Source organism: Furipterus horrens, unplaced genomic scaffold (assembly GCF_987537825.1).
Source record: "Furipterus horrens unplaced genomic scaffold, mFurHor1.1.pri manual_scaffold_4, whole genome shotgun sequence".
Taxonomy (NCBI): Eukaryota; Metazoa; Chordata; class Mammalia; order Chiroptera; family Furipteridae; genus Furipterus; species Furipterus horrens.
In genome coordinates, this window is record NW_028327174.1 from 40,326,500 (window position 1) to 40,351,483 (window position 24,984).

At 38.6% G+C, this 24,984-nt stretch overlaps 1 protein-coding gene across 1 annotated transcript in view; it reads left to right on the forward strand.

Moving 5' to 3' along the window:
* Positions 1-624: 624 nt before the first annotated feature.
* FGD4 (FYVE, RhoGEF and PH domain containing 4) overlaps positions 625-24,984 on the forward strand; it is a 193,945-nt gene continuing 169,585 nt past the window's right edge. Inside the window, exon 1 of the mRNA XM_090272997.1 lies at positions 625-1,127. Coding sequence (XP_090129123.1) covers positions 851-1,127 — 277 coding nt within the window. The 5' untranslated portion in view covers positions 625-850. The remainder of the gene's footprint in view (positions 1,128-24,984) is intronic.

The window sequence follows — 24,984 nt, forward strand, 5'->3', positions numbered from 1 at the left end:
TGGTGATGGAGGGTTTGATACTTTTCTGGAACCTGTGGGTTAACTGCACCTCTTTAACTTACATACCTTCAGCGTTCTCTGGCCTGATGTTCTTGGCAAGATAATTTGATTCAGTGAGATAAGGGCAGAGACTAGGTAAGCATTCTAGCTCTACAATGCTATGTGACCTATTGTCGCTTCTGCATTTTAGTTTCCTTATCTGAAATATCACTTAACTCAATGGTTAGCTCTATGACATAAATAAGATTCTTATCAAAGTATCAGTACAGCAGCTAGAGACACGTAAGGCCCTTGTCATGTGGGTCTGGGAGAATAAGCAAGCCATTGCGCAGAGTCCAAAGAAGCTGCAATTATCTTATTACCCTCCAAATCCCGTGCGCGGCCCGCAGGTGAGTGCGGCTGAGCTTCTAGACTCCAGGTGTGCGCAGCAGGTGAGTGCCGAGCCGTTCCTCTCGGCCAATGGGCAAGCGTTGGGCAGCAGGGTGGGGCGGGGCGGAGTCGCCAGTGGCGAACCGGCTCCGGGGCCGCACCCTGGCCCTGGGCGCTCCACTAGGCACTGCAAGTCCTTGGCAGCTTTCCCTGCTGGAGCTGTAGGCGGTGGTGACAGTGTCTGCGATAATACCGTGAGCCCTACGCTCTCCCAGTCCCGCCCCCAGGGCCGCCTGCGTTTGGCTCCCGAAAAGAGGTTGTGGAGGCAGACCACGGCTGGTTGCTGCAGAAGCGGCGTCAGGTGAGTGTGGGAGCCGAAGACACCGAGTGCCAAACTGCACTGCCGGCGGAGGAAGGGACGAGGAAGCACTAGCCAGAGAGTCGCCGGAGTCACCCCTCTCGGGACGCGCCTAGCGTGGGCATGCAGGCGACAACCCCGCGCGTCGGGGTGCCGGTCAGGACCCAGCCGAGCGCTCCTTTGCGTCCAGACCAGAGCCAGAGAGAGCGCGGAGGCGCGATCGAACCCGGCACCGTGAGCACCAAGGGCGGCTATGACTTCAGGAGGGTGGCGATCCGGCGGAAGTCCAACCCCTCCTACCTGCTGCCTGGGACCCCCAGGCCCTGGAGTAGGCCCTCGTCGCACCTGGGATGGGCCAAGACGGACACCTTCAGGATCCAGGCACCCGCGGACGCCCCAGGTAAGTGCTTCGGGAGGGAAGGGATGAGCGGAGGGTTGGCTCAGGTGAGGGACGCGCTGAGTGCTCTGTAGGTGCTACGGGGCTGCCGGTTCCAAAGGAGCCAGTGGGGGAGTTTTTCCCAGAGGGCTGCGCCTGGCGACCTACTCCCTTAGCAATTTTATCCCTTCCCCCAAAGGACCTTGTTTGGGCAGGAACACGCCTAGGGCTGGGCTTGCCCTGCAGGTCAGTTATTAGAGAATTCCTGAAGTTAAGGTATCACTCTTAAGACAAAAGTTTGGTTATAATGCCCATTTTCTAAATACTAAAGTTTAAGTTTCTTGGCTAAATTATTGCTTTTGGCAAGTCCTCGTGAAGGACTAGTGAGTGGGGGAGGCTGCTGTACATCCTGGTCCGCAGCCTAGCGCTTGAGTGACCTAGGACGAGCTATCTTGAGTGATCCAGTTTTCCCTTTTGGGAAAAAACCAAACAAAAAACCAAACACACACACACACAAAACAACAACACCTTGACTCCCACCCCGAGTGTGAAAAGCTGCAACTCTCTTATAAGGAATAACGTTCCCATGATCAAGAAATTGAATTCTTATTGGCGCTTTTGTATTGACAAATTCAGATGTTAGTAATGAAGTATTCTGAGTTCTGAATTCTCATGGAACCTTAGTATTGGAAGAAATCCTCAAGATGATCCATTCAACCCATACCTCCTTAGCTCTTCAATGGCATTCTTTTCTTCCAAGGCGAACTTGAAACTATGTAGAAGACACTAGAGATATTTTTCTTGATTTGTGAAAGTTTTCTTTACAACCCCCTTGCCCCTTTTTTGTGCTCCTATTATGCCATAACCTGAGATGTCTTGTATGGAGACCAGTTGTGAGGCAAACCTTTATTTTAGTCCTTGTCCTGAAGATGTAATAGTCATAGGGCAGAAAAATATGATGATGACTTACAATTATGATGAATTTATAGCCACAATAGATAAGTCCATAAATGGTGATGTGAGAAAAAATGTAACTGAACAAGTAACTGAGTTGCACTGCTTCAGGTCTCAATTTCCTCATGTGCAAAATGAAGACAGCAGTGAAAAAGACACTGTGATCTCTTCTAGATCTAGGTGGTTCATTTCAAAGTAAAGAAGAATGTTTTCTTTTTTTGAAAGTGAAAATGCATTGCTTTGTGTTAAAGTTATTTCTAAATTATTTTTTCAATTATTTGAGCTCCCCTATGTCTTAATCAACTTGAGGGAAATGGAATACAAAGCTTTTATGCCCTTCTACTTAAAATCACCTGCTTTATTGTTAGCAGAAGATAAAGTACACTCCTTTAAGGTGGAGTGAGTAGAGTTGTGGCAGTCTATAAATCATTTCTACAAGGCAGATGTACTTATAATAGGGAGTGGACTCTATTTTTATGCAGAGGAAATCCCCAGAACAAATTTTTTAAATGAAATGGAGAACCTAGTAGTAACTTTTCTTGGTCTGTTATATTGTCTCACTGTTGTTTACAAAAACTCCAAGCTTTTGCTGCTATTATTTTCAAGGTTGAAAAATAATTACTGTGACTTCCTGAATACAATTGTTTCTTTTTACCATAATCTTGTATATTCTGTAGTATCTGTTGGAGAATAATCTGGTGTTTTGACAGGTCATCTTAAACTATTGAATGACCACACCTTTATTTAATTTGATGGGGTAAGAACATTTTAGAAAGTTCTTCTTCCTTCTTTGAATCAAATCTGCCACTCTGTTTAATGTCTCATCCAACTATCTATCATTATATAAATAGAACCCTCTCCACATCAAAAAGTAAACAAGGTTTAAATTCCTAAGAAGTGTCAATTTATAATGCCTAGAAAAATATTTACATATGAAAATCACAACATTTAGACCCATTTCATACTCATCAAATTGTTACTTTCCCTCTTAAAGAGGGAACAGAAACAGAGGTCAAGCACTTAGCAGAGAATTGAGTTTTATGGTATTGTGTTATATTCTATGATTGTGAAACCCACTCTTTTTAGAGTTCTCTGCTTTTTGGTCAAAATAAAAAAAAGAAAGTCTACCAACTCCATCCTCCATATGTAGTTGAATGTGAATCTTCTCATCTAGGGGAAGGAGAGGGGAGGTAATTAAGACAGACTTTGGGGTCAAATAGCAAACAAGTTCTAGGCCTACTTTCATCACCAGTTGTGTGAATTGGACCAAGGCTCTTAACTAATTTATTTTCCTCATCTGGACAATGGAAATAACAATACTTTAATATAAGACTATTGAGAGGAGTGAGTACAATTACTTGTATATAGTTAAATGTTTGGCACAAACAAGCATGCCAGATAGTATACTAACAAGAAATCTATCTGTCTCTGTGTCCCAAAGGGTCTGGCACTACCACTGGCACATAAGAGACTCTATAAATGTTTATAATAGCTACCATTCATTAAGTGCATTTTGTATACTAAGAACTGTTATGTGATACACACACGAATACATATGTGTATGAATTTATTTCACAACAATCTTAATATGTAGGTAGTATAATATTATGCCAATTTTGCAGATGACAAAATTGAGGCACAGAAAGTTTTATTAACTTGCTTGGAATCATATATTGGTTCTTGATTATCCAGGATTCAAATTCAAGTGTGCCTGGCATCAAAGGTAATGCTTTTTATCACATATCACATAAATCACATAATTCCATTATAGAAAAAGAAATTCAGAAGGGTATTATATTTAAAGTAGGATTAAAATTTTCTTATTTTGTGCTTTTTTTTTTTTTAAGTTCAACTTTTTCTGTGCCTTCCTCTTTTCCTTTCCTACAGTATGAATATCTGAATCTCTTGTGGGTAGAGGAAAATCTATCTATATTTTTTTCCCTGCTATTATTCAAGGTAGTGTGTTTTCTTAATTACTCTTTAATGTTATGGGACTCCTGAATGGTGTGCATTGAAGATGTCTTTCTGTGGAAAATACTTATTTGTTTCTACCTCCAAGACTTTTAATAACCAGGCATTTTCCTGATTTGAAGATGTTATAAATTTGAGTTCAGGCTTGCTCAGGAAAGATCAGTGTCATTATCTTCATTAATTAATCTAGGCTTGGTGTAGGTCTGCAGATGTACTCATCAGTTTGCTTTTATAGAAGGGAGATTTTCCCCCTAGGTCACCCTTTTATCAAAGGTGTAGCTCCTTCAGTGTGAACAGTGGGATCTTGTCTCAAGTTCAGTCCTTTCCCATTTCAAATGCTTAAGGCCAAGTCTCCCTTTCCCTTTCTAGACCCCCAGGTTCCTGGGAGGGAATAGTATTGCCCCTCTCCCCCTGCCCAGCGCTGTGTGGGCTTACAAATTAGTTTGCCACTAGGGTTTAGGCTTATAGATTTTTTTTCTTTTTTCTCTTATCCTTGGGAACCTTCTTTATCTTCTATGTCTCAGCAGTACACTTTAAAGTACCATATTTTTCACACTATAAGACTCACCTTACCATAAGATGCACCTAGGGTTAGAGGAGGAGAACAAGAAAAAAAATATTCTGAACCAAATGGTGTACTAAAATATTTAATAAAATATAACAGAAAAATATTTGAGCCATGTAAAGTGAACAGCAGTCAACAGCGGTATTAAGAACCATCATCACTGTCATTAACAAATGAGGAGAGACTTTAAGGTTCAAGTACTCTTGTAGTTTTCTGGGAACCCCAGGTCAGGTAATACACATAGGTCTGTGACACAATATTTGCTCCATAAGATGCACAGACATTTCCCCCCACTTTTTTTTTGGAAAAAGTGCATCTTATGGAACAAAAAATATGGTATATCTTTTGTTATTTATTGAGCATCTGGACACTTTGTAATGGAGGACTCTTCGCATTAGTATGACATGGAAGCTTTCCATAAGTCGATTTTGATTTATAGGTCTCACAATGGAATACTTGGGTTTTCAACACATACTCCAATATCTTGAGCACTTTTGGAGGACTAATGTTACCTTTGTTAGGAGGAGGTTGGGATGGAGATTTGGATAAGAGCAATAAGAGTAATTAGTGTTCATTGAATGCTGGCTCTGAATCAGGACTGCATGTGTTTTAGTTACAGTTCTTTTTCTTATGACAACCCAGCAAGATAAATGGTATTATTACCATTTAGAGAAGGAAAAAAACAAACAAAAAAACAAGTTTCAGAAAGTCTTACTTGTAATGTAACTAGCCTAATTTCAGAGGCAGGATTTGAACCAGGTCTCTGGCTTCAGTTCTCACATGCTTGTAACACTGGGTTTTAAGAGCCTTGAAAGGCAAAGTTCAATGCATACAATGTTAGGACTAATATTTTTTGTAACATGAATAAATGTATATTATATTCAAACAGTGATCTAAACAAGTAATTTATCTAAAAATTTATAATAAAATGATGATGACATTAATGTTGTTAATGTTTGTTAGAAGCTGCTTAAAAATGGACTTTGAAGTTGGGAAGTCCTTTAGAGGAACAAGAACCAGGAAGAGTTTTTTTGTTTTTGTTTTTTAAAATTTGGATTTCCTTTCAAGAGCAGTTTCAAAAGTAGTCAGTTGTCTTTCAATGAATAGCCATTCATTAAGGGTCTGCCCAAGGCCACTACCTCTGGACTTCCAGGGTACTTGGATTCAATCCTGTGGGGGTTGTACTGAAATTCTTTTTTACATGCATTCTGGAAAGTTGATTGAAAAAGAACTCAAACATGACGCATTTAATTTTATTGATGTGAGTGTAATGAGATTCACTAGGGTTGGACAGGAGCTCATGAATCTGTATTTTTAAAAAGTATATCGGATAATCTGAGGACTTGCTTGGTTTTCAAATGTCATCCTACTGGCTGCTTCAGAATTAGTGGGAGTGCTAATTAAAAATTCCTAACCACACCCTAGATATGAGTCGGAATTCCAGGAGTAGCATTAGAGAAGCTGGATTTTTAAAAGGTACCCCAGATGATCCTGAATGCAACCAGGTTTTTGAACCACTCTGCATTCCCAAACATGGGTAAACTCTATCTTTGGTCCTGAAGGCAGGCACCTGGGATTGGCAGGTACAAGGCAAAGAATAATATAGATTATCCCTCAGCTAACACATCAACTGGGCCCTCTGTATTTTTTTGGCAAACTTTTTGCCCATTTCTGGTTGATTCTTAATTGCATCATTTACATGTCTTTTTGCCTGATATTTCTACTTCACTGGATCTCCAAGTTTCTTCCCCTGCTAACCCATTTTTCTTCTCTCTTCTATACAACCGCTAGTATTTTCTGCCACCCACATTCTTAAGTGGTCTCCTTCACTCTCTGGGCTTCTGTAGGTCATCTATACTGCTCTGTTATTTTCAAGTGCCTGCTTAAGAAATGTAAATGTCAGAAGGGCACCAAATTGCAACTTCTTTTTCTGATGCAATCAAGTCCTTCCTCCTAACATTCCTTAAAGGGATCACTAACCTTGCTTTTGTAAGGCTTCAAAGTTTTCTTTAAGTCTGTTCTTTTCTATTATCTACTTGCCATCCAGTCAGCCACCAGTTCTTACTGGTTCACCTTCATTTCCAGTTGCACTTCTCCCCCCCCAGCAGTGCTGCTAGCCCATCTACATACATACCTGTCTTGCAATTAGTTTTCCTAAATCTGGGTCTGGATCCCATATGCCCCATGGCCAGAAGCCTTTTATGGCTCCCCAGCTGGCTGTTATTGATATCTGTAATGCGATACTCTACATTCAAGAATGATCACACTCTGCGACTGTTGGTTAAACCTTTACCAGTAACCCTTCAGTATGGAGATGGACCTTTTGAATTCACACAAATATTTAATCTTATTTGAACTATTAAAGCCGGACTAGTTATGCATTGACCACACCTTAGGAGTTGGGTATGTTTTCAGGAATACATTTGGCATCATTTACAGAGCATTGTGTAGAATTAGTCATCTGTCCTTGGAGTACGGTTGGCAGTGTGGCCATTAGCACCAGCAAGCATTCTGGGAGCCCACGGTCATTCTTGTGTTACTGCCTCAGTAATGCAGGAATAGACTGAAGACAAACCCAGCTGTTGGTCCCTTTCACCCCCACACCCATTCACCAGAATTACACTGTCAACTTCACCACTTGCAACCACTGTTCTGGGGATGGCACCGAGTGAAATGTCCAGCCTGCTGCGCAAGGCTAGGATATTTCCTGGGGCCTCTGGTAGGTGAAATTTTGTGTTAGGCCACATGTTAATAGAGCCTTAAAAAGTGCAATGGCTTCAGGATAAGGTTATTTGTATTTTTTAATTTATACTAATGAGTACAATTAAGAGGTGAAATGTCAGTAAGTAGAACCGAATAAATTATAAGATATCCCACCTGAAAAATACTGAGAGGTTATTGCTTATAGTTTCAAGTGTAATGCAGTATAAGGTATGGGAAGTTATTAAATTATAGCCAAATTTGGTTAAAAATAATTACTCTAAGAGTACCCTATAGAAAACCCTCTATAAAAAAATCAAAATTTTAAACAAAGCAATCTTCACTTCCTCTGCAGAAAGTTTACTAATATGTAACTTTTTCTCCTAAAACATGCTCCCTTAATGTTATTGTATTGGTGACTTAATATGACAATTAGTATTGGGAATCCAAGATGAATAACACTAATGTTTTGACCTTTAGTATTTTCAGGTTATGAGGAAGAATGTGATATATAATAAATCAATGTGATTATATATAATAAACCATGTGATATAGGAAGCAGTGTTGGGTATAATAGCAGTGATCAGAGTTGTTCTAGTTCAAAGGAAGGCACACTTTGCTGTGCTACATCCAGTTTTTGGGAAGACTGTACAGCTGACTTGAAGCTTCAAGGTCACCAGTAAGTCTATGCCTGCTGGCTTATGCATCTGTTGGAGCAGTATCCTGCTGATACACTCTGAAAATCTATACCAGGTTGGATAATGTTCTTCCGCAAGTTCCATTCAGATCCCTAAAGCAATTAATTCCACTAGTATCTGTGTTCTTTTCAAATTCCTATATCCTTCATAGTTTGCCTACTATGATCCCACTAAAGCTAGGGATCCTTCAACCCTTCAACTAGTATTTGAATGTTTACTATGAACCAGGCATTGTGTTAGGCCCTAGAAATCAAGGTGAAAAGAATGCACTATGATGACTTGTGGGCTCTGGAATTAGACTGGCCAGTTTTGAATCCTTCTGCAGTAATTATGAGTGTTATTTGGAGTTCTTTTTTACTCTGTTCCCTCATTTATAAAACAGGAATATAAGTATTACCCACATTGTGGAATTGTTAGAAGAATAAAAAGTTAATATTCTTTTTTTTTAATGGTCACTTAAAGATTTTTTTTTTATTTATTGATTTGAGAGAGAAACATCGATTTGTTGTTTCACTTATTTATGCATTCATTTGTTGATTCTTTTATGTGCCCTGACCAGGGATTGAACTCAGAACCTTTGTGTATCATGATGACACTATTCAACTGAGCTTCCTGACCAGGGCAAAACTTAGTATTCTTAAAAGACTTAGAAACAGTGCTTGGGAAGTTTTCAAATAATAAGTTTTCAGGGCTTTTGTTAGGATGAAACAGGCACTATCTTCACAGTCTGGATTTCTTGTGGCATTTTATGTGTATCTCTAATCGAGTGCTGTCTTACTTGATTGTGATTGGTTGTTTACAGTTGTACCTACTAAGTGTGAGTTACTGCCCAATGTGCAAGCTGCCCTAGGCACTTGTCTTCCCATCCCTTTTCATAAATGCTTCCTACTAAGCTCTCTCCTCCCCTTAGTCCCTGCCAAAAGTGCCTTTCACCACTGGCCTCTCTCCTCAGTCTTTACTCCGGTGCTGTCTGAGCCCGACACACTTTCATGTCCATCTTTCCTAAAGTCTCAGTTACTGCCACCCTCTTCCTCTGTTTCCTCTCTCCTCAATACTGATTCCCTGTTGACTCGTGTGGTAACTGATTATTTTCCATGACCCTCAGAGCACCCTGTCAGGACCCGAGATCAGCCCTCTGTTGGCTTTCCCTGACTATATTTGTCTTCTACCCCTATGGAAAAAAATCCTTCCACATTCACTTTTACCAGCCACCTCAATTTCTTTCTTTTTTTAAAAATAGGCTTCTTTTATCTTAAAAAAAAATCCTCACCCAAGAACATTTTTTCATTGCTTTTTAGAGAGAGGCAGTGAGAGAGGGAAACATCAATGTGAGAGAGAAACATTAATTGGTTGCTTCCCATATGCACCTGGACCTGGGATCAGACACCCCCCACCCCCCAACCTAGGTATGTGCCCTGACTGGGAATCAAACCTGCATCTTTTCAGTTATAGGACAACGCTTTAACCAACTGAGTCACACCAGCCAGGGCCAGCCACCTCAGTTTCTTCACTGATGTTCTTTCTTGTTTTTCTATTCCACCAGTGCCTATCCCAAGTCATCCTTTCCATTGCTCCTCAAGGTCCATTCAAGGACTCAATAAATATTGAGTAAACAGAAGAACCCCAAACTAACTTGGCACATCTTGCTTCAACAAAAGAATTTTCTGACAACACTGTCAGAAAATGAAATCGGGTTTCTTTGGTGATCCTGAATTTCTAATAAATGAAATACTCAGAGAGGCTAAATGACTTATTGGCTGTGCTGCGCCAGAGAGAATGTCAGGTGTAACCCTTTCTGATCAGTAATCCGAGCTTGCAAACTAAATATTCTAAAATCAGTGGTTCTCAGCTTTCCTTCCGTGTAAGCACCATTCATATGCTCCTATCAGGCATATGCAGCAGATTTGTGTAGAGGCATATTAAGAAACATGTGGGGATAGTATACTTTGTTCTCTTTGAGAATTCATGGAGTAGCTGTCCCTTTTAATTTAACAGTTTTTATTATTCCTGGCATTCTTTTTGTTGCTGTGATGTTTTGACTGAAGAGGTATTGGAGTTTGTAGGATCTGGGTTGCTTCTTTGTTGAAAGGCGCCCACATGCTTTCTTATATTGACAGGAGTTTCATTATCTTATAGCTCTGTCATTTCGCATTTCTGCCATCTTCTTTCATCTTTCATAGCCTTTTTTATTTTTTCCTGGCCTATTGTTTCTTACTATTAGGACTTGGCTTTTAAGGACAAAACTAATAAAAGTCCTTTCTTCTTTCTTTTGTCCATCTCTAATGGGCATGTCTTAAAAAAACAATCTGAGAGGCAGAAATTAGGGATGATCAGAAACTAGCTTTTAACTTCTAGCTCATAGAGAAAAAGATGAGACTGTGGAATATTTGATACCTGAAATATCACTATTGTTTCTCATCTTTTAATGTAATTCATCTAAATCTAAAATGGATCCTTTTTCATGCTTTAACATCTCTGAAATTGTGATGCTTCTTTCAGTTGATGGTGTTTTCAAAATTATGAGACATTGAAATGTAGATTGGCCTAAACCATAAAATATAATTGCACTATATTTACTTCCTCTCAATAACAGTAAAGTTTATGAAATATATTTCTGGGTTATATAACTGAAAACATCCACTGACAACTTCCCCACATCCCTATCCCAAAACATACTATACATGGCTCTCTCTTCCATGTCTCTGGTTATTGCTTCAGTCCTCTTAATTATGATTACAATCATGAGAGGCATAATAATAATAAATAGATATCATTTACTGAACACTTATTTTGTTGGTCAGACACAATCCTAAGTGCTTTGTGTGCATAAACTCAATGATCACAAATAGGACCCATTGTTCAGAATAGGAGCCATAAGCCCAGACAGAATTAAATAATTTGTCGAAGTTCACATGGCAGGGGGGATGGGGGTGGTGGGCAGGGGGACAGGATTTATACCAATACTCTTAACCCCTGTACTTTTATCTCCCATAACTGTTATTCTTATTACCAGTTTTTACCATCTCTGAACATATACTCATTATTAATCTTTATTAATGGAGAAATACTTTCCTTTTATATTTTTATCTAGAGTATTAAATACAAAAGCATCTCTAACTAGTGTGGAAGGGAAAAAAAAACATTTGCAAGGAGGAAGAGAAACATATTTTTAGAAAAGATTCTGGAAATAGAAACAAGAATAGCTTCCTGCTTTCTGCTGTGCAACCAAATACCTACTTCAAGCCTTTTGCTGCTTTCTTTCTAGGAACTTGTCTGACTACATTATATCATATCTCATCAGCTAGGTGATAGTTGCCTACAAAACTTTGAAGTTATGTAAATAGTATTAATTTTCAAAAATCATGTTAATTTTAGATATTCTGTAAAAATAGGCAAAACTGTATTCTTTTTTACCCCATTTGAAAAAAAAAGAACTGTAATGCATGGCAATATAATAGAATGTATGTGTGTATATGTCTATATGTAATACTCAATAGTAATAGGATCTTACTTGTATATGTTGGCAAACCATTTTATTATTTCTAACTAAGAGAATTAGCCATAGCTTTTTTTCACTCTTAACATCTTAATGTAATAAAAAATTGGGTTTGAGTAGTTATACTCAGAGATGCTGTGCACTGTGGGAGAAGTAGGGAGCTGACTAGGGTGCTAATTAGAGCCCCTCCACAGTCCTTTTATAGCAAGTGGTAAACTCGGGCCACTGGTTATGAAAACAGTGAAAAGAAGGGAAGAGGAGGGCAGGAGGAAGCAAGGAGGAAACTGCCAATGACGGCAATCTTTGTTCTGAAGTCAGTGTGGTGCCCCGTTGAAGCTCATTTTCATTGAGAACTAATGCCCATTTCCAAGTTTAGGCACTGAATGACCAACTTGTATGTTTTTGTTAACCTGGGAGATTTGCTATAACCACATTGTGGGCTTTGGGAAGGTAGGAAAAAGGAACAGAACATTAAAAGAGATTAACATAACCCCCACTTTGAGTGGGCAGCTGTCATAAGTCATGAAAGTGATGAGCTGGCAGGGGTGGGTGAGGTGCTTTTATTACTTAAGGAAAATTATCTTGACAATGGCACGTATTACTGAAGCGCTAAAAGCCCTTCTTTCAGAATATTCATTCCCACAGATCTTTTGTTAATTGTCCATTTCTGGCCAAGATTCCTGTGTCCCAGTACAATTTATATTTTTTCATTTGCAAAAGAATTTTTATTTTTATTCCTTGTTTTGGGTCTCAAAAGCCAGTTCCTTACAATTAGTTCTTACAAATGTTATAGTGACTCATTCAGAAAATAGGCTTTGTTACGGACTTTTGGAAACGTTTAGTAGTTCATATTTGCTCATTTTCTTTTGTCTGAAAATATCCCCCCAAGAATAGATTAAGAAAATAATTTCCCTTTATTATCTTTTTTCTTCTAACATTTTCTCTTTGCTCGTGTGTTAAGTGATACTGCTTTTTATAGACCCGAAAGTCTTTACTAATTTGACATTTCAGTCACCTGAAATCTTACTTTCAGTGTTTAAAAATTATTGAGTTCATCCGCTTCACATCTTCACTTAAACGCACCTTGTCACTGAGGCCTTTTCCTGGCTACAGTATTTAGAATCGGAAGCCCCACTCCTCTACTTGCTTCATTTTTCACTGCAACACTTACTACTCTCTAACTCTGTATTTTCTAATCTTATTTTCTGTCCCCCACCCCAGTAGACACAAAAAAACCCATGAGAGCAGGGGCTTTTGTCTGCCGCATTCTCTCTTTCAAAGGAAGGGCACAGTCAGGATTCCCAGTGTGCACAGTCCCAAGCTGAGGCCTCAGGACCCCAGGCAGCTGGTCTCTGAGACAGGGAAGAAGGTGATTATGGTGGATGTGCCAGTGAGCATTGCACAGACCTTAGAAGGAGGGTGGCAGGCGTGGGCCACAGCAATCGGGACACATGGGCTGCTGTCTTGAAAAGAACAGGTGGAGGCAGAGCGTGGATTCAAACTTATTTAAGAAGAGAAAGGAGTTGGCATGAGGCCTTCAGTTCACTAAGTTCAGTGTTGTGTATACAGAGGATCTTGCTTCATCGTCTCTTGTAGTAAATTTGTTGAATCACTTTAATGTGTTTAACATGAAGATGAACCTTTATGTTAGTTACCATCATGAGAGCAGGGACTATACCTGTCTTGTTCCCCACTGTTTCTCCAATGCCTAGAAGAATTCCTGGCTCATACTAAGTGTTTCTGAGATTCTAACTGGGTGAGCGAATGAAATCCTATGTTGAGTGCTGCATTTTCAAAGTGCATATTTACTGCCAGTCCAGTACCTAATTTAAATATACTTACCTAAACCGGTAGTTCTCAGCCTGGGCAATTTTGACTCTCAAGGAATATTTGGCAATATCTGGAGCTACTGGTATCTAGGGACAATGCAAGGGACAGCCCCGCAACAGAAAACTATCCAGCCCAAAACATCAATAGTGCCAGCATGAGAAATCCTACACTAACCAAATATCTTGTTGATGGTCATCTTAACAATCATTAGTGTTAAATAAAATTCTTTGTTTACCAACCACTTTCTTTTGTAGAGATTCTTAAGGCTCTTCTAAAGATTTTATTACTTATTTTTTAAAGAGGGGGTAAAGAAGAGAGAAAGAAAGGGAGAGAAACATCAATCCATCAATTGGTTGCCTTTTGTATGCCCCCAACTGAGTACCTTGCCCACAACCCAGGCATGTGCCCTTGTGGTAATCAAACCTCTGACCTTACGGTTCACAGGCCGGTGTTCAATCCACTGAGCCACACCAGCCAGGGCTATCTGTTTCTTTTGATCTCGCAATGACAGGGGTGGGCCAATGGAAATCACAGTAGAAAAAAAGAAGCCTGCTTGTAATTTAATAGCCAGAATGCCATTTCTATTATGTTATATTATATCCCTCATCTGGTACATGAAATTATAATTGCAAAATATTTAGGTTGAAATATCTGGGAAATTATATACTAGCTTGCTGTCTACAGTGCTGAATAGTAAACGTTTTAAAAATTATTATTTTTATTGATTTTAGCGAGAGAGGGAGGGAGAGAATGAAAAGAAGGGAGAGATAGAGAGAAACATTGATTTCTTATTCCACTCATTCATTCCTTGATTGATTCTTCTGTGTGCCCTGACCAGGGATTGAACCTGCAACCTTGGTGTATAGGGATGACACTAACCAATTGAACTACCTGGCTAGGGCATTTAAACATTTTTCATGACAAGGATAAAATTGTATATATTCAATACTAAAATGTTGGGTGGTATTGTAATTTTTTTCTATTTGTCATTTCAATTTCTATAACATCTAAAAGCGACACACTCTTGTGGGTACTTCTCTCCAGCCACTCTTGTTCTTCTCCTAATCTGTGGCTTTTTATCTGCTGCGAGCAATGGAAAAATTAAAAGCGAGATTAAAGAATTTACTGAGTGAAGGCTAACGTTAGTAAAATATAGAGTTTCAACATTATTTTAAGAGCAGATACTTTCTTTTTTTAAAACTTGGGTTGATGTTCTAACGGTTACTACTATTATCCCAAACTTGACCTATGTTTCAAGTACAGTGTTATTAGATGCTAAATATTTCCAAGCCAATTCTATAAAGCAAACGAGAATTTAATTTTTCCAAAATGAGAAGAAATGTATCAAGGACCATTACTGCGTATTCCTTCCTGCATCATTGGAAAACAATAATACTCTGAAAAAATAATTTTCACAATGAAAAAGAGTGTATATGTGATATGTAGGATGATATAGTGAAATGATGTGCAATAGTAGGATTGTGTGTCTAGAAAAGATATTTCACTTTTGCTGAAAATGAAAGGACACCAGTCACATGCAAAACATCTAAAAGGCTAACAGGATATTTATTCATACATATTAACGTTCGTTCACTTTGCCATGGATGGACCCAGAGGGTATTATGCTAACTGAAATAAATTAGTCAGAGAAAGAAAAGTACCATATGATTTCACTTATACGTGGAATCTAAAGAATAATAAAAACAAACAAACAAAAGAGAAACAGACTCATAGACACAGAACAGAATTGAGGGTTGCCAGAAGGGAGAGCAATTAGGGGACTGGGTGAAAAGGTGACGGCATAAAGAAGTACAGATTGGTAGTTAAAGGATAGTCACAGGGATATCAAGTACAGCACAGGGAATATAGTCAGTAATAACTAAGTATGGTGCTAGGTGGGTACTGGAAATATCAGGGGAATCACATTATAAAGTATATGATTGTCTACTATGTTGTGCTGCTAAAACTAATACAATTTTTTTTTTAAGTTCACTTTGTGCCCTGGCGGGGTGGCTCAGTTGGTTGGAGTGTCATCCTATAGTCCCCCAAAAGGTTATGGATTCGATCCCTGGTCAGAACGTGTACTGGAGGCAACCAATCAATGTTTCTCTTTCACACTTATGTCTTCTATCGCTCTCTCTTTGCAAGATTTTAGGAGCAAATGCAGACATATGAGAATGTGAAATCTGCTGGTTCTATTCAAATCAATACCACAAGTATATGTTTAAAACTTCTGCTATGTTTTATCAGATATCTTCAAAAGGTCCAGGCCAATTTCAATTAAAATATGCACAAGTGCCATATATATATATATATAAATTTGTAGCTAAGCATTACTGAATACTGAATATGTAAATATACTAAGCTTTAAATGCATTACTTAATTTAATCCTTCACAGTCTTACATCTGTACTTTCATTATCCTGATTTTATAAAGAAACAGCCTTAGGGAGGTCATGCAACTCATCCAAAGCAGTAAAGTAGTGGAGGCAGGATCTTAACCCAGGCCAGACTGATTACTGAGCCAGATCTCTTAACCGGTTTTACCACTTTCAAGAAATAAAGCTACTCCTTACAGAACAAAAATTTTCTATTATTCTCGTTATATTTGATATTTAAAAATATTATTCACTACCTATGACTTATATTCAGTACACAGAAAAAAAAAAAAATTGGCCAAAACACCATATGGGGCCTCATCACATTGTATAGATTTTTGATTTAGAATAAATTTGAACCTTGTTCACAGGTTAATCATATTTTAAATGTCAGTTACCAGCAAAAGTTTCAAGTAGTTCCCATTTTCCTAGCATAAAGCACTGGGAAGGCAATTAAGTTAATTACAACCATAAAGAAACCAGAGTGGGCCCAGGTGCACAAAAACACTGATTTACATGAACAAAACGACCTTCCTGAGGAAGTCAGTGTGATTAAAGTTTCTTCTTTGAAAAGACCAGGCTATTTCAAAGCAGGTAAGTAATGAATTTAGCCTAAGAATTAAAATTATTTTTATGTGCATACAATTTATCGGGAAGGGGGGAAACTATTTTAAAAATTCCAGCTGTAAAGAGTTATTTGTATTCAAATTCTTACTGCTCAGCTGAGCCTCAATTTTAGTTACAGGATAACCAACTTTTCTGTGGCTAAGGAAGCTCTAATGCAAATGTACAGTCAGGAAAAATTACTGAGGCTTTATGATTCTCCTCCATTTAAAAAATGTAGACAGACAGTTTTAGAATGTAGTATTAATGAAAAGAGCTGAACAGGGGTGAAGTGTGTGAGGAACCATAGAAAACCAAGGGAAAATGCTCAGCTTGTTATGTAGGTCAGGTTAAATGTATTATCAGATAGCTAATCCCTTTGCTCTACTAAAGGTTTTTTTTTTTTTTTTTTGTTTTTACCTTGCACTTACCCATGATAGAGATTTTCAAAGATGTAACTTAGTCTCAAAAAAATAAAAAAAAAAAATAAGTGATGTGAATAACTTCAATAGCTATAATTAAAGGATAATTTGTTACACAAAACAGATACACTTTTTAAAGTTATAGCTAAAAGCACTTAAAAAAAAAGATTTTATTTATTTTTAGAGAGGAGAAGGGAGAGATCAAGAGAGGGAGAGAAACATCAATGTGCGAGAGATACATTGATTGATTGCCTTTCACATGGGGACCTGGTCCGCAACCCAGGCATGTGCCCTGACTGAGACTTGAACTGGTGATCTTTGGGTTCGCAGGCCAGTGCTCAATTCACTGAGCCGCACCAGCCAGGGCTAACAAGCACTTTTAAACTGAATCACCCCTCAAAAGTACCAAGGAAACTTGTTTAAAGAAATCCTATTTTAGACAAACCAAAACCAAAGCCAAAATGGAGTCATGAAAAAATTAAAGGAGGTATATGTATTAGCTGTAGGATGTTTAGCAGCACCTTAACCTCCCCTTCCTAGATGCCAGTGTCTCTAAACATTGCCAAACATTCACTGAGAGTCAGAACAGAGTGCTCCCTGCTTGTGTTTCTAGCAGAACACCGCCCTCACTCCTTTATTCCTTGGGTGTGTACATATGGCTTCCTAGTGTTGGTTAGTAGCTTGTTAGTCTAGGTAGATTTTTTTTAAGGTAAATATTTCTAATAATAGAGAGATTATGTGCACTTGAAACTGTTGCTTTTTGGCAAGATAAATGTATAAATCACCCAGACATATCTTGAAGTATGTTGTTTGTGCCTACTGCTGTTTGCATATATAAAACTTCTGAATCAGTTTTTTTTCTGGATCAGAAATTACGTTAGGTGATCCAAATTTATGAGCAGTTGACTAGTAGCCATCTGATTTTATGGTATGTTTTATGATAAATGAATTCCTCTGTCCCTCCCTGGTTAAGCAGAGTTCATGGAACAATTAGCTCTAGATCTGGTCACAGTGGCTCACTTCATTCCTGTCCCTAGCTATTCTTCAAGCAAAAGCTTCATCTTCTGAGTTCTGTCCTTGTTTGTAGGTTATCACATTCCTCAAAGTGTTTGCTTGTTATGACTGAGAAAGGTTTGTGAAAAACAGATCATCAGGTCAAGAAAATCTTATTCTAGGAAAACACAGTATTGGTAGTCATCAAAAAGCTGGAATGAAAATTAATGATATGGCTTTCAAGTTCAGTTTTTTTGTATTGGATTGTGATAGCAGTTTTGAAAAAGGAACAGTATTCGAAAGGGCTTAACACTGAACTGAAATAATAAATTGTGTTTAAAAAATATTGACAAGCTGACTTAAAAAAATAGCTTTATTGAGATATAGTTCAAATAACACATAACTTATTTACAGTGGACAGGCTGATTTCTGAGATGGAAAACTTTGGATTGTTTTTGTAAAAACATTAAAAAAATTGGTTTTAGAGAGAGAGGGAAAGGGGGGGGAGAGAAAGATATCCATCTGTTGTTCCAGTTATTTATGCATTCCTCGGTTGATTCTTGCATGTGCCCTGACCAGGGATTGAACCCACAACGTTGGAGTATTGGGATGATGCTATAACCATCTGAGCTAGCCAGCTAGGGCTGGACTGTTACTATACAGTTCCACAGAACTCCGAATTAGGCAAAGATTTTTGACAGAGGGATTTTCTCTCTTCAAAACTGCTTAATTTTAGCAGGGTAAGACCTGAGGTGAAGATCAAGCAGAGAATGGGTAGCAGTTCTTCAGAATTCAGCAGCAAGTTTTTGGCAACTTTTAAGAAGATACTCTGTCCTAAATTTGTAACCACTTAAATGCTTTCTCCCAAATTGTGTAACATATTTGAAATAGAGATTGATAATATAGATAGATGTGGTTGACTTACTGGAATAGCTCACAAAAGCTTATTAGCAAACTGAGGTAGAAGAAAAGGGTCATTGATAAGTAGGTTCCCACACAAATTAACATTTACCAGTTGAAGACTTCTGTGTATTTGTAAATTGGCCTTGAAAAAATGAGACCAATGAAGTGTGAAAATGGTTCAAAGGTTCTTCCAAAGACAGGAAAGCCTGCACTTGCTATACTGAGATTTGTTACAGAAAAGAAGTTGGTGTCTTCTGATGTCTTTAGTGAAATCTGTCTGTCCGGTCCTTACAAGAAAAAACAAAACAAAACACCTTTAAAAGCATATACAATATTCATAGTAGGGCTCTTTAAAAGTAACTTTTTACATGCTTAATATTTGTAAAAGCCTATATCAGAATTCTTTTTCATTTTATTTTGCTACTTCTGTGGTACGAAATAGGAATTTAGAATATTTGACTTAGGCTTTCATAATTTTTACCCTTTGACCATTGCTTAGGAATGATTAGGTTGCAAATTGGGTTTGCCTCGAGTACAATGGCTTTTTATATGGGTAGGCTGAAGGAAACAACTCATGCTAGGATTATTGAATAAAATCTGTTGTTTCTGGACTCAGAGATACAGAGAACAAACGGATGGTTGCCGGAGGGGAAGGGTGATGGGGGACTGGGTGAGAGGGGTGAAGGGATTGAGAAGTACAGATTGGCAGTTACAGAACAGTCACAGGGAGTAAAGTACAGCACAGGGAATAAATAAGTCAATATTTTAGTAACTATGTATGATGACAGTCTTATGGGGTGCGGGAAACACTTCATAAGTTATACAAATGTCTAACCACTATGCTATACTCCTAAAATTAATATTATATTGAGTGTCAGCTGTAATTGAAAAAAAAATGTTGTTTCTGTGGGTGCTGACAATGGCAGTTAGAAAATATATTTATTCCATTTCATTGATAGGTCTTAATGCTTTGGTTATCTGGGACAGAATTTACACATCTCACATAAGCTATCATTTTGAAAATGAGCCTTAAATGGACACTGGGAGTTAGGCTACACTATGAGTTGTGAATAAGATACATATTATTTCTAAGAGTCTAAAATTTCAAAATAGCTCTGGTAAGGACCTCCTGTCAGTGGAACTTCCAGTTTTTCTAGAGAAGCCTAAAGACTGGAATTTAATATAAAATGTCTCAATGGTTACAACTAACGGAAAAATGTTACTTTGATTTGTGGAGCAAACAAGCCATGCCTATGGGCTGTTTGTTCCTGTGCACTCTGGCCTAGGCAGTGGGAGGCATGCTTTTGTCCTCAGTGGAGAGACATCAATATCTGTTGACCCGTTCCATACGGGGGACCTGGTCCTGAGCCCATTTACCTAGGGCCAGCTGGTAGTGTGTGGGCTCTTGACCTTCTGGAGGAAAGATTTCACCACATGAGTAGAGGTGACTATGAGTTACATTTGTTAAAGCTGGGGGCAGTGAGCCGAGGAAGGGTTTGGCATTGAAGAAGCAACAGGAGAGCCTAGCCTGGGCTGCCTTAGCTCACTGGGAAGTTAGAGAAGAGGGGGCCTCGGGGACAGCTTCAGGGGGTTAGCCCAGGACAAGCTGCCATTGCCCGTTGCTCCCCTGGTTGCAAGTCTCATGAGAGACCCTTAGATATTAGGAGATACCTGCCTTTGGGGGAAGGGTGGGGAGGAAAGGTACAGCATGCTTCTCAGAGGGAAAGCACACACAGTGGGTCCTTTGTCTTGAGGCTTTTATCTCTCTTGCAGGTGGAAATCTTAAGGGAGATCTCAGGGGAGGGTTTCAGCAGAATGTTCATATGTTTTCCAGGTGTGCTCTTTCAGGGTCGTGGTCTCTACTGATTAGTCAGCACCAAGGCAGTGGGTCATTAGTCATTGCAGCTGGTTGTGGCGTTGCCCACCTGGTTTTGCTGCTTTTCTGGGCCTGAAGCTGAAATACATCTAAGATCTAGATAGTATCTCTAGGAAGGTAACCTTCTGTATCTGGCTGTAAATTGCTCGGCCAGTTTGTTCAGCTGTCTGTCTCAGTTTCCCCATTCTACTTGCCAAGAAATTTTCCTAGCTTCTTACTATCCTGCCCCAATACAAGCTGGAAAGTGATCATTCCCAAGTGTGTAGGGTGCCAGAGACCTTCAGGGGGGCAGCGAGAGTCCGTGGAAGAAAAGGCACTAATCAGGGCCCTGAAGGTGGGATTTAGAAGTGGGTCAGTGACAGATTGTTATCTTGCCCAGAGAAAGAAGTACAGGCTGATTATTGTGAGGAGCAATTAAGTCAGTGTGTTACTAGCCTTGGTCTGTGGAGATATTCCAAGTAAAGGATAAGGCAAAGGCCTTCCCATAATCTGTGAGCCCCCTCCCTACCCTCAAACCTCCCCACATGAATTGTTCAGTGTGGATTAAAAGAGAGTATAAAAATTTGAAAATAAGAAAAATCATCTTTAAGATAAGTCCCTTTGCCCAGCCAGATTATTGATCCTTAACAACTCTTCTATACAGTCAAATTGCTATTTTCCTATAGTCATCCATTTTGTCACCTGGGCTGAAAATAAAATCCTCGTATATGTTTCAAGTTAATAAGGTATTGGCTCAGTATGGGAAGAACTTGGTCTCTTAAATTTTGGTTTTCCTTCACTAGACTTTCATATTTTAGAATCACCTATTATATTTCTCAGTGAATAGTTTCTGGGTGTGGTTGAATGATTCATGTAAAGGCTATTAAAGTTATTCTTTCACCTTCCCAGGGTTAAAGTTCATTGCTCTTCCCTTACTTAAGCATTAGATTTGTTATTTAAGGTGACACCATTATGATATTGACACTGTTGTGTTATATACTCAGTGAGATTGTCCATTTGAGATACGGGAGATAATCTGACATAACTAAGAATTAAATGTGTAGTTAAAAGGCTTAGCATTTTAGTCCCAAGTTGTCCACCAACTTGCTCAGTGATGTAAGGCAAATCACTTACCTTGAATGATGTGCTTTGTTTGTCTCTATTTTTAAAATAGAGATGTGGTCAAACACGGTAGGACAAAGTTTAGAACACAGAAGCAAAGGTGCTGTCCCTCCCGCATTTTGTCACACATTTTCTTGACTCTCTCCACATATTCCTTTAGTGGAACACCTTTATGAGATTTGTTTTAAAGTCTTTGTTTAGTATATCCGCCTTAGGTATTTTTCAAGGATGGTTTCTGTTGATTTTTGTTTGTTTGTTTGAATGTGTTATTATTTCCTGTTTATTTGTATACCTGTGATTTTTGTTGTTGCTGTTGAAAACTGGGCACTTGAATGTAAAAATGTGTTAACTCAGGAAATCAGATTTTCCACTTTGAGAATTTTTTGTGTTTTGTTATTTTTTTTTCCTTATTGTTGTATGCTGTCCCTGTGCTGAGGATCAGCCTGAGGTATAAACTTAAGGTCTCCTCAGGTATTTTCTGAGCCTTTCTGTGGTCAGGTGCGTGGTCAGTTTCTAATTTTTCTGTATGTTCAGTAGTTATTGAATGTCCTAATCTTTAATGTCTGACTCCTGAAAGGGGAAAAAGTGGAAAAGAAAGTGGGAAAAGAGGGCTCTTACTATCTAAATCCTCTGTAAATCACTTCAGCTGGTTGGGGAGGATAATATGGAAATAGCTGCCCACCTTTTGAAGGTATAACAACAATGGCTGCCCACCTTTTTGTCTGCCCCTCTGTGATTAAAAGCAGCAGTCTGCAGTGAAAGCATAGATCCTCATTATTTGGAGGATAGAGTCCTTTCTTGCCTGCCCTGGTTCCCATAAGCTGTGCGCAGCTGCTCCAGGAACATACACCGCTGCCTACCAAGTGACTGGGGCTGGGAGTGGGTTATTGCTATGTGCTAAGATCTGAAATTGGCCTATAGTAACCAGATTCTAGAGTTTCAAAATAGTTATATCAGACAGATTCTGCCAGTGCAGTTGTTGTCTAGGTGGGGAGACAGACACTTGGTGCTTCCTACTCTGCCATTTTTCTAGAATTCTCTCCATAAACAACCTTTTGAAGAGCACAGCATCTTCCCACTATGGTACAAATTGAGTACTGTGGTACAAATACTCAATTCTATTTGTCTTGGTTTGAAATTTGTTTTTCTTTTCCCTCTCTGATCAGATCATATTGCTTTTTTTGCCAACTGGCTGTTAGGTTTGGATGGTCAGGTGACTTTATGAAATGAATACCCCGAAATGGTATTTGAGCTTAATTTTGAAGGATTGATAAAATTTAGAATGGCAAAGGTGGGAGGGCAGCTGTGAATGATATACCCCAGCTCCCTGGAACAGATAGAACTATATCCAATTATAATAAAATAGAAGTCTTCTTCTATGACAAACCCTTCATTAGACCTTTTAAAGTATTGTTTACAATTCAGCCATAACCATGAGAGTTAGATATTGTTATTTCCTTTTTCTGTATAATACTAGTCTCCTTGGGATTTCCCTGGTTTTTATACTACCATCTCATCTTGTTTAGCATTAGTCCTGGATAAGTGTCTTAGTTTGGCTAATAAATTACATACTCATCCTACAAAGAAGCAAAATGGTGTATAGACTTAATTAACTTGCCCAACTTGGTTGGGAAGAGCCTGACTTGAGCTTTTATATTTCTAATTATAACAAATAATATTTTCTAAAAACTGTCTTGGATAGACTACTTGGGATGGTTTTACAGTAATAGTGGGGAGTAATTAGCCCTAGACTGAGAAATGCCTTGGACCTGTTTAACAAATTATAGAAGCAAGACCTAAAAGGCACAAACTGTTCCAAGTAATTTCTAACTGCATCTTGGAACAAAATTCAAGAATATTTATAGGAATACAAAAATATCCAACATCCAGCTAAGTGAAATTTTAAAATGTCTGGCATCCAGTCAATGATTACTAGGCATGCAAGGAAACAGGAAAACAACCTTTAATGAGAAGAATTATCACTTGAAATCAACCCCAAACTAATGCAGTTGTTAGAGTTATCACAGAAGATCATTAAACAAGTTGTAACTGTATTACATGTTTAAAAGTGTTAAGTGTGAATATGGGAGAGGTAAAAAAAAAAGACCCAGCCCTGGCTGATGTGACTCAGAGGATTGAGTGCCACACTGAAATCAGAAGGGTCACCAGTTCAATTCCCATTCAGGGCACATGTCTGGGTTGTGGGCTGGTCCCTGGTTGTGGGTATGTGAGGGGCAACCACACATTGATGTTTCTCTCCCTCTCTTCCTCCCTCCCTCCCCCTCTTTCTAAAAATAAATAAATAAAACATTTAAAAGAAAAAAAAAGACCCAAATTGAACTCAAGGTGGAAACTACAAGGTCTGAGATGAAAATGCATCAGATGGGATTAATGACACATTATACATTGCAGAAGAAATGATTAATGAACTTTCAGGCAAAACAGAAATTATCTAAAACAAATCTCTGGGGAAGGGAGAGAATGAGGGAAAATAAAGAAAAGAGGATAAGTGAGCTGTGGATAACATTAAGCAGCCTGATATATATATGTAATCCCTGAAGGATAGAAGAAAGGGGCAGGGCTTAGGAAAGAAATGGAAGAAATAGCCAAAACATTTCCAAGTTGATGAAAACAATAAACCCATATATCCAAGAAGCTCAGTAAACCCCTAGCACAAGAAACACTAAGAAAGTTACACAGAAGTACATCATAATCAGATTATTCAAATCCAGTGATAAAGAGAAAAATCTTCAAAACAGCCCGTGAAAACAAGATTCATTACACACAGAGGAATAAACATAAGGATCTTTGAAAGCCAATTTCTTCTGTGACACAAGGCAAATTAGAAAACAAAGAAGGACTATCTTAGAAAGAAACACCAAACCTAGAATTTTATACTCACTGAAAATACCTTTCAAAACTAAAAGTAAAATGGGGAGGGTGTTGGGAGATGGGAATGAGAAGCACAGACTTTCAAGTATAAAATAAGTCACAGAGATGTAATGTACAACATAGGGAATAGAGTTAATAATGTTACAGTAACTGTGTATGGTGACAAGTGGTTACTAAATATACCTTTATAAGTTACGTAAGTGTTGAATCACTATGTTGTACACCTGAAACCAATGTAATATTGTATGTTAACTCTAATTAAAAATAAAAAATGTTGAAGGTGAAATATAGACATTTGAGATGTTGTCAAGACATACAGAAGCCAGCAGAATTCATCATGAAATGAACCGATGGGCTTTGTTGGGCACAGATGCTTTCATAGGCAGGCCTTAGCTGGGCCAATCAGAATATCAGACCATGAAAATCATATTAGTCTGTGAAATTGGGGCCTTGTATGTAAAGGAAAGACTATTCCATGATGTCACTACTGCCTGAGCAT